Source organism: Uranotaenia lowii, chromosome 2 (genome assembly GCF_029784155.1).
Source record: "Uranotaenia lowii strain MFRU-FL chromosome 2, ASM2978415v1, whole genome shotgun sequence".
Lineage (NCBI taxonomy): Eukaryota > Metazoa > Arthropoda > Insecta > Diptera > Culicidae > Uranotaenia > Uranotaenia lowii.
The window spans coordinates 212,406,226-212,417,352 of NC_073692.1; the positions used below are offsets into that span (position 1 = coordinate 212,406,226).

Sequence of the window (11,127 nt, forward strand, 5' to 3'; positions counted from 1 at the left end):
TTTTTAACAAGTAAGTCCTTGTTATAAATTTCTGAATGAAAAAATAACTTTGAATTCAGACTCTTAAGGTTAAACTTGAACCACCTAAACCTTGTAAAAAGTAAGAAATCGTTCCTTGTTTGTTTTTATTTCATAAATAAAATAAAACCTGGATATCGATTTAGAATATAATGTCAGTTTTTCAAGATCTAACTAAATTCTGGAACTGTTCTCTGTGAAATCATAAACCAGAAGCTAATATTCAAGTCACCAGGTGATCTGAATTGAAAATATAGAAATATCCAATTGATACTATGGAGTAGAGATGAACCGAATATTCGGTCAGCCGAATATTCGGCGCCGAATACCGCCAAAAAACCGTAAGGTTGAATATTCGGCTCACCGAATAGTTGAGCTAGGTATTCGGCCGAATAGGCCGAATATTAATTTTTTTTTTTAATTTAGCTTAGCTTAGCTTGAGCTTAGCTTGATTGACTACTCACATCACCTTTAAACATTGAACCCGAAATGCTTTATTATAATTTTTTTAGTAATAAATTAATACTGAACATCTCCGTTGAATTTACTCAGTATGCTTTTTAACCGCCTAAATGGTAGCCGCCGCCCGTGGCGTAGAGGATAGCCTCCAAGTCTTCTAAGCCAGGGGTATGAGATCGAATCCCGGTCACGGCATACATAGTACACTTTCGGTGGGTTGGTGGTTTTAGCATTTGGAAGATGCTAGCCTTCATATTCTCGAAAGATGTACGCTTAGAGTTAAGAAAAAAGGAATCTCTTCGAGGAAACATCATGTTTCATTGAGATCCTGTATGTGTCTGTGAAAAAAAAAAGAAAGAAGAATCTAAATATCGGTGATATGAATAGAACTGTTTAACTTGTCTGTCAAGTTTTAATGTTTCTGATTAAAAGAAATAAATTTCAAATTGCAATTCATCAAATCAATCGATAAAATAGTATTTTTTACATTATTGTGATAAATTCATTATTAATTTTAGATTATTGATTCTTGAAAGATAGGTGATCAAATTTTTTATTTAAAATATGTCAGTGCCTTGTTTTACTTACAACAGTGTTTAAAACAATTATGACCTTTTAAAGATGATTTCAACCTAAAATATTCTTTCTACTTACTGAATATTGAATATCTAACTTCTCTTTCATACAACGGAAATAAGTTATAATAACGTTCACTTTATCACAACCGTATTTTTCCAGTTTGACTGAGAATTTCGATCATGAACCTTAAACCCTTTTAAATATTTATACAAGTCCTTAAATGAATAAAATGTTTGAATTTTTGCCAAATCTTTCAATCCTGCCCATGAAAAGATGCATATTTTTTAGAAACAAGATAAAAATACTTACACTGTATCAAAAAATTGTCCGTGCAGCACGTATCTTGAAGTCCAAACAATCAAAAAGTGCACTTTTTCAGTCAATAAAAATACTACAATTACATCATTCGCTGCAGAAACTAGTCCTTTTTGTAGATCAGTATTAAAAATGATTATGAATTAAACCTTAAAAATAATCCAATTCAATTTGTATAGAAAGTCCCGAAAACGACGGAGGCTTTGTCAAATGTTAGTCAAGTAGACAGTTATATGTCAGTCTGTCAAACGCAGAAACGTGAATTGAATCTCAGCAAAGACAATTTCCAGGGGTCTGAGCGATAAATACGGTAAAATGAACTTTATTTAGCATAAATCAGTTGATTTCAGCAATTTGTGGATTAAATTAACAGGAAAATGTCTGCTCCTCACAAAAAAAAATCCGTTGACATCCGGAAACTGATTGTTGACCTGAAAAATGACGGAAAAAGCTTGTCCGAAATTTATTTAATCACTTGTCTTCGAATTAAAAAAACGAACACAAACACATAGACTAACTCCCTGGAGACTAATCGTATAGGCTGATGGTTGGTTTGATCGTATTTTCGGGTCAGTCATTTCTCCGTAAATGAATGTCAAATTTCTGGTGCCATTTGCGCTGAAAGCATACCACACCATTACATGGCCACCACCGTGCTTAACTGTCGGTCACAAATTTTTCGGATCCAATTCAGTATTTGGATTACGCAATACTCTAACATGTCCGTCAGACCCAAAAATATTAAATTAGCTTTCGTCAGTGAATATGACGTTCCGGTTACAGGACATACTTTTGAGCGTATTTCAGCCGCTTTTTCTTATTTTTAGCAGATATAAACGGCTTCTTCAGAACAACACGACCTCGGTATTTTTTCTCATGAAGTATGTTCCGTACCCTTTGAGGATTAGCCTGTATGTTTTCAAAAATTTTCAGGCTGTCTGCTAGTTTCGGGGCGCTGATTTTAGGATTCTGACTGATTTCCCTGACAATGATGCGATGGTGACGATCCGCAAGCTTCAGTTTGCGGCCTCTTCCTGGAGTAGTCTCCAGGGAGTTAGTCTTCTTAAAGTTCTGAAGGACATACTGAACCGACGATTGTGGCCGTTTTACTAGACCTGCAATTTCGGACAAGCTTTTACAAGCTTCTTCAGGTCAGCAATCAGTTTCCGGGTGTCAACGGATATTTTTTGTGAGGAGCAGACATTTTCTCGTTAATTTTTGTTGATTTAAATAACAGGAAAATGTCTGCTTCTCACAAAAAAAATCCCGTTGACATCCGGAAACACGAAAATCTACTGATTTATGCTTAATTTTACCGTATTTATCGCTCAGACCCCTGGAAATTCTATTTGCTGAGATTCAACTCACATTTCTGCGTTTGACAGACTGACATATAACTGTCTATACTAAATGAATTGGATTATTTTTAAGGTTTAATTCATAAACATTTTTAACACTTATCTACAAAAAGGACTAGTTTCTGCAGCGAATGATTGTAATTGTAGTATTTTTATTGAATGAAAAAGTGCACTTTTTGATTGTTTAGATTTCAAGGTACGTGCTGTACGGACAATTTTTTGATAAAGTGTAGCTCTGTGTTTTGTTTGGATTTCCTACAACTTTGTGTAGACCTTCTTTATCTACATCTTGCAACTTTTGTTTCTGGATCTTCATGAATTTCGTACGCGTTCTTAATTTATCTCCTATGGTAGGTACAGGATATAATTCCATCAGCATTTTTCTCTGCTACTTTCCTAATTCACGTCTTTGGGCAACGCGCAGCTGAAAGGAAGCATCCTTTCTCCCAAGATTGAACCAAATTAAATCACAAACACTTTTTAAAAATTCAATATTTTTCACTATGAAGTTCTTGAAATTTATCATCCCCGAAAACACGTCCGTCACTTACAGGCACAGCCTACCAACGAATATTAATTTTTTTTTTTAGTTTTTTTTTAATTTATACAAAAACATACTTCTCAAAATTTTCAACTGATGTTGGATAATTTATTAAATATCCAGAAATAATGTTGTAAAACCTTCAAAAACATCAAAAACTTATGGTTTCAGTTTAACATTATAGATGAATCCGTGTATTTTTCGCTGTGGATAGCTTTATACTTTGATTATCGTTTATTCAATTTTTTTTTATAAGGCTATGATCATTTAGTATCCGGGCACTTTATTTCGGTGATAGCTACGTTAATTGAGCTCAGATATGCAAAACTTTAGTAGCGTTTTGTTGGTTATGAAAAGGACTATCTTGCCTATTTTTGATAGTTTTTTAAGTTAACGTGTGTAAGAGATAATTACGATGCAAAAAGACATGGTAAAATTAATTTTGCACAAATTTGCTCCTTTTACGCATTTTGCATTTTTTTTCTGGACCAAATGGTTAAGAAGTATAAGGAGTCACTCTAGGATCCACACGAAGTTCAAACCAACCATCGTAGTGCAACCCTTGATCTTAAATATGGAAAAAAAATCTATGGTTATTAAGGGGTAACTGAATGCAGACTCCTAAAATAATGCAAAAAATCCATTTTCAGCAGGCAAAAAGTGTTGCCTGACTAGTAGTCATCAAGTAAATGACTAATAATGATCAGTTCCAAAGATCGCAATCTGTGCATCCGGTTTTTACGCAATATGACAGATGTGTTCTGATAGATAAAAAAAAAAATATGTTAAAACCGGATATAAGAGATAAAATTTTTCGAGATGCCAACTCATGAAAAGGTTCCAACCAGATTCCAATTGCTTTTTCCAGGTGAGTTTGTGTAAAATATCATGATTTTGCAAAGGTTTTACTTCTGTGGTAAAAAAAAAATCAATACATGACTGAAAAAAGTGTGCAAAGATAAAAAAGAGATTTTATGAAAAAGTTTGAGTATTTCTTGAAATCATTGATAAATATTTTTTTTATATTTTTACATTAAATGTCATATTAACACCTTCCTTTCTTCCTTACAAAGTTTTTCGATCAAATGAATAGTTTTTAAAATACACACGTTTGTAACTGCCCGGATACTAAATGATCATAGCCTTACATCCAGGCCAGGATATATCAAAATGAAGAATTCGAGAAAAATTAAATCTGATCGGGATGGTCACATACTTTATAAAACTTTCCGGATTTTACCCGGGTTTATTCAGATTTTTTGCCAGATCAAATAAAAAAAAATCAAACATCTCTTTGAAAATTTGTAAAATGTCTGTTACAAAACGATTTTTAAGAGAAAATTTATTCGGTTAATACGATTTGAACACTGCTGTTGGAATTCGATGTAAACTTTTAATTTCAAGTAATTTTATTTCCTTTTCCTCTTGTATGTTGAGTATAATGCCTAGTTTCTGTTGAGATTTTACCTTTTTTCACAAGTTTTTCAAAAAAACTTTCAGAACCGGCCGAATACGTGTCGTAGAAAGTTATGTATGCTAAGGTTAAAAATCATCGTTCTTTTTGGCAACTATTTTGATGACATCTAGCAAATATTAGACATTCATCAAATTGGATATAACAAAAAAGCAATTTCAAATAGATTAACACCTGCTTTGTCATGTTTTGTCCCAGATTTCACTGGAGTCCAATATATTTTGTGATAAACGTCTTAGAATCGACAAGTCATCTGATTCCCTTCTTTCAGCTAATGATGACATTTTGAAAATCAAAGAGACCTCTAATTGAAAAAGATCTGATAAATCTGGTTAGAAATAATGATGAGCGATACTAAGGTGGCAGAAATGGAATACAGTAAGGTTTTTTTTTACACTGATATACGTACCGCGTAAAAAAAACCGTGCAAAAAAACCGTGTTAATTCCCAAAAACCATGTAAAAAAAAAACCGTGCTAATTCCCGAAAACCGTGTAAAAAAAGACCATTCGAATTCTGCAGCTCTGAAGTTCTGACACTTAAGACCTGAGGCCTGAGACTTGAGACATGAGACCTGGACTTGAAAATGTAGACTAGAGACATGAGACCCGAGACTTTAGACATGACACCTGAGACCTTAGTCCAGGGACCTGAGATCTGAGACATGAGACCTGAGACTTGAAGAATGAGACCAAAGACAAGGGACATTAGACCTGAGACCTGAGACTAGAAACCTAAGACATAAAACACGAGACCTGAGACCTGAGACATGGGACATGGGACATGAGACCTGAGACATGAGACTTGAGACTTAAGACATGACACCTGAGACCTGAGACATGAGACATGAGACAAGAGGCATGAGACATGAGATATGAGACCTGAGACCTGAGATTTGAGACATGAGACATGAGACATAAGACATGAGACCTGAGGTATGAGACAAGAGCCATGAAAGATTAGACCTGAGACATGAGACATTAGACCTGAGACAAGCTACTAGTGTTATTACCGCGAAAAATTATATTAGCTTCGATTACAACTTGCGACCCCTCTAGTGAAAGGGTTTGACTTGTAGGTGACGAAAAATAGTGTCGCGACTTCGCTAGTACAAGCTACTAGGATTAGTACCGTGAGAAATTAGTTAAGCTCCGATTTCAACTTGCGACCCCTCTAGTGAAAGGGTTTGACTTGTACGTGATGAAAAATAGTGTCGCGACTTCGCTAGTACAAGCTACTAGTGTTAGTACCGCGAAAACCTTTCAACTTTCGACCGGTCAAATGAAAGGGTTTGACTTGTAGGTGACGAAAAATAGTGTCGTGACTTCGCTAGTACAAGCTACTACAATTAGTACCGCGAGAAATTAGTTAAGCTCCGATTTAGACTTGCGACCCCTCTAGTGAAAGGGTTTGACTTGTAGGTGACGAAAAACAGTGTCGCGAAATCGCTAGTCCAAGCTACTAGTGTTAGTACCGCGAAAAATTAGTTTAGCTCCGATTTAAACTTTCGACCGGTCAAGTGAAAGGGATTGACTTGTAGGTAACGAAAAATAGTGTCGCGAGTTCGCTAGTACAAGCTACTAGTGTTAGTACCGCGAGAAATTAGTTAAGCTTCGATTTCAATTTTCAACCCGTCAAGTGAAAGGGATTGACTTGTTGGTGATATTGGTTACAGGGGATAATCTTGAGAAACCGGGGAATTGAATAGTATTTAAAGTGTATTTTTTATATTTTGTATCACGTTTTGTTTTAATAACTGGCAAAATAAAACAAAACGCGCAAGCAGAAACTGTAGCACCCAGCTGAAAATTGAATAAAATCATCATTCTAGAGAGCTCTGAGAGCTGTGAGCCCGTGCGTTTTTTGATTGTTTGAAAACTTGAACAAGATGCTACAAATTTTCGAAAATTTTTATCAAACATAGCATTCTTTGAAATTTGCAGTTAATGAAAATATAACTTCAAAATTTTTATCCATCCAATCATGAATTTTTATGATTTCAGTTAGTAGAATTTGATACAGTATTTTTCAGCCCTTAATGCCTTTTCTATAAAAACATTTATGGTTTAAAAAATATAAAATTTAATTCGAACAAAGCCAAAAACTACTGCAATTAGTGCTTCATGCATTACGACATTTCAAATACATCACAACTGGTGGAATCAATAATTTTTCTGACTACCTCAATTTTATGTACAATCAACTTTAAAACTTTTTTGTACAAACGGTATGATTATCTGCGGAAATAATGTTTTTAAAGGCCATTGAAGTTGAAAACTGTTGCATGATGCACCAGATGCACCAGACGGTATCTCTGTTTAAAAGACATACATCGTCTATGCCGATTTAGGCTTTGCAGACTGAAATAATTACGTTGAAAATTTAAGATTAACATTTAACTCCAGTACCTAGATGGGAATCGAACCCATGCCATCAGAGGACCAGCGATTACCGTCTTACCACGCTAACCACTCGACCAACGAGACGTATCTCACAACTAACCTTGAGTTATGTTTGCTTCAAACACTTTAACTTGATTGGTCGCAAGTTGAAATCGGAAATGAAACTTCTTTCTTCCGGTAATAACACTAGTAGCTTGTACTTGCGAACTCGCGACACTATTTTTCATCACCTAAAAGTCAAACCCTTTCATTTGACCGGTCGAAAGTTGAAATCGGAGCTAAACTAATTTCTCGTGGTACTAACACTAGTAGCTTGTACTAGCGAACTCGCGACACAATTTTCCGTCATCTTCAAGTCAAACCCTTTCACTAGAGGGGTCGCAAGTATAAATCGAAGCTTAACTAATTTCTCGCGGTACTAACACTAGTAGCTTGTACTAGCGAAGTCACGACACTATTTTTCGTCACCTACAAGTCAAACCCTTTCATTTGACCGGTCGAAAGTTGAAATCGGAGCTAAACTAATTTCTCGCGGTACTAACACTAGTAGCTTGTACTAGCGAAGTCGCGACACTATTTTTCATCACCTACAAGTCAAACCCTTTCATTAGAGGGGTCGCATGTTGAAATCGGAGCTAAACTTGTTTCTCGCGGTACTAATTGTAGTAACTTGTCTCCAGTCTAAGGTCCAAAGTCTCATGTCTCAGGTCTCAGGTCTCATGTTTCATGGCTCTTGTCTCATGCCTCAGGTCTCATGTCTTATGTCTCATGCCTCATGTCTCATGTCCCATGTCTCAGGTCTAAAGTCTCATGTTTCATGGCTCTGGTCTCATGCCTCAGGTCTCAGGTCTCAGGTCTCATGTCTCATGCTGAGGTCTCAAGTCTAATATCCCTTGTCTCAGGTTCCAGGTCTCAGGTCGCATGTCTAATTTCTAATGTTTCATGTCTCAGGTCTCATGTCTCATGTCTCATGTCTCGTGTCTCAGGTCCCAGGTCTCAGGTCTCAGGTCTCAGGTCTCAGGTCTCAGGTCCCAGATCTCAGGTCTCATGTATCATGTTCTTAGTCTAAGAGATAAGATTTTCCCAACTTCAAAATGATTCTAAGTGTTTTTCTTTGAAAAGGACTTTTCTCTCAAAAACCGTGTTAATTCGTGAAAACCGTGTAAAAAAAACCGTGTGATTTCCCGAAAACCGTGTAAAAAAAACCGCGTAAAAAAAACCGTGTAAAAAAAACCTAGGTGTATTTCTATTAGAAATAGCAGTAGAAATATAAGTATTTCTTTTGAAAACGCAACAGAATATTCGACCGAATATTCAACCGAATATTCGTTTGGCCGAATAGTTTTTTTTTTTTTTTTTTGCCAGGAATAGTTTGGTACGAATGTTTAAACTTAGTTTAGAGTTACAATGTGAACTCTCGTGTTGTCTCAGAGTTAAATTTGACCCAGAGTAGTATAGGTCGTTTTATGATCTTTACTCTTTCTTTTAACTTTAAAATAAGACACAAGTAAACTTTCTAGGTACAAATCGTGAAAACTGCAAAACACGAACCTACTTCGCAAAACCCATTGTTTATTGTTTTAGAGAGCTAACGGTTATACGGAAAAGTTTGGAACTGAAAATTGGGTTCCTAACATTAACCTCCTGAAATAAACGAATCGCATTATTTAAGAAAACTTAAAAATTCATTAAAAAGGTTTGATCTTGAATGGAAGCCCTTGGTATTACTTTTGAATTCACCACGTGAATTTCAAATTTAAACTATAGGAACCTATTAGGATTAGAAAACTGCATTTCCCGAACATAACTAAACAGGGTTTATTATTGCGTCCACACTCAATAAACTTTTATGCTTTCAGCATGAGTATAGTTTCAAATAAAATGCACTCATAACGCTCTTTCCATCAACATCATCTCATAGAAACCAACTTGTCAAACGGAAAAATAAATCAATATCGTTAGTCCAGTAGGGACATTTACTAGGGAGACATGCTACAATAATCGTAGAAGAAAGATGTTGCTGCGGATGATGTGGTGCTTACCATTTTCGACGCATGAGATGATTTTCCCTTTCCGGCGGCGCAAATTTGACTCCAAATTGCTTTCGTCGCCGTACTCCTCGTTTCCGGTGTCCTCCGATTCCTGGTGAACATCCTCGATGATTCCACTATCGTGGATACTCTCGTTTGTCGTCAACAACAACGGATGCTGATCCATGATCGTCGGTTTCGGTAACGCTGCTGCTGTCTTATCGGCTGCTTGTACCTCCACAAGGATGAGTGACGATAATGTGCCTTTTTCCTATACCTTGTTGTGATGTTCTTTTTTAGAAGGTTGACTGCTATTGGTTGATTATGTTGTAGCTTAGAGGTAATCACATTTTTGCTTCAAGTGAAACCAAACCCTGAATAGCACATTTCGAACGGATTATTGGACAGATATATGCTCACGAAACATTAATCAACACCGTATCGCAATGTGTTCGCACTATGGTTTAGATTCTTTTTTCTTTTGCTTCCGTTCCACACTTTGTATCTTCGTGACCTTTTTACTCCGCCCGAAGATATGCGCCTTTGGCGTGAGCTTTTGTACCACCCACACTCAGTACGATTTTTTTTCACCCATCTTCATAACAAAAGAAAAATGGAAATATCTACGCCTTATCGCGTTTATCCAATGGAGCCTTACGTCAGAGACCTCTAGCTGGGTTACGATTCAAAATTCGGATCTGTTGTGGCCTCTAGCGAAAATACCTGGCCCACTATCAGATTGGAACGTAATTTGTTCACGTCAACCGCTGTGATTCATGACAGGCTATAATACACTTAAGAAAGCAACGCACTACGATTATTGGCTGATTCTATAATAGGTACAGTTGAAACGTGATGAAAATTATATTTTCCTCATCACAACATCAACAGAAAACTTTTCATTCCAAGGAAAAATACAAATCGATTGCACCGCACTTACTTAGCAAACACTTGGATCGATTACAACACTGCCTTTGTCACGGCTAGGTATGCATGTGCCCCAAAACCGTAAGGACATTCCACCTCTGCTAGGTTGTTAGATAAGCACTTTGCAATAAATGAAAATACTCGCGACCCTTTTCCAGGACTTTTTCCCGGAATAGTAGGACCAAGGACCTCCAAAAGATCCTTAAACTATAATTAATCTGCGATTTCAATCACCACAGTAGCACAAAGGATTTTTCGAAAAGAGAAAATTCTTCGACCAACTCCACCCACAATGAAAATATTCAAGACAAAATTCCCTTCACAAAACCCTCCACAGGATCAAGGGGTTGGTTTAGGGGGACACACACTTGGGCGGATAACAAAAACACGGACTGTACGCGGGGCCGTCTGTTACACGAATGGCAAAAGTTCTTTTCATACAACCCATCATAGAGGAAGAGTTCCCGAAGACTACCTTCGGGCGCTCGTTTCAAGAACACCCACGCCTGCGCCCTAGCAATGCCGGTGCCAAAATTGACAGGAACTCGCACTCAGCCAAACTTTGTCAACATACGTTTGCCCCGTGTTTCATGATTCGTCTAAAAGACGCTGAACTGTCCCCTCTCCACCCAAGACTATTAAGTCGAAAGTTTCGGCACCAACCACGTGAACGAATGCCATAACCATAACAAAATGAAAGATTCGGTATTACGACTAGAAGAAGGTAAAACGGAAAACGTTTTGATGTTTATTTTCCTTGTTGTTCATTACAAACGGGCTTTGCAATGTAACGTAACAATCCTCCAAAATTGTCTCAAAATGAAATAAAATATAGATAAACGACGATTCCTTTCCATCTGTTTAAGCATCAAACGAGCACCACGTGATTATTTGTGTTTTTAAAAGTTAGCAATCCAGACAAAGTGCGTTGCCTTTTTGAAGCCGATTAAACAGAATTGGGACGGTTTCGTTAGATGTATACATACCTCTAGGTGGATAATATCAAAGACAGTAAATATGTAACC

The 11,127-nt window shown here is 36.6% G+C and overlaps 1 protein-coding gene across 8 annotated transcripts in view; it reads right to left on the minus strand.

Moving 5' to 3' along the window:
- The window catches only part of LOC129749946 (anoctamin-8-like), a 178,348-nt gene extending 167,840 nt beyond the window's left edge, over positions 1-10,508 (minus strand). For 6 of the 8 annotated variants that reach the window (XM_055745098.1, XM_055745096.1, XM_055745100.1 and 3 more), the window contains exon 1: positions 9,188-10,508. In XM_055745098.1, the coding sequence (XP_055601073.1) occupies positions 9,188-9,362 (175 nt within the window). In that variant the 5' untranslated portion in view covers positions 9,363-10,508. The remainder of the gene's footprint in view (positions 1-9,187) is intronic. The other 2 variants (XM_055745093.1, XM_055745094.1) reach the window with 2 other exon arrangements.
- Positions 10,509-11,127: the final 619 nt, after the last annotated feature.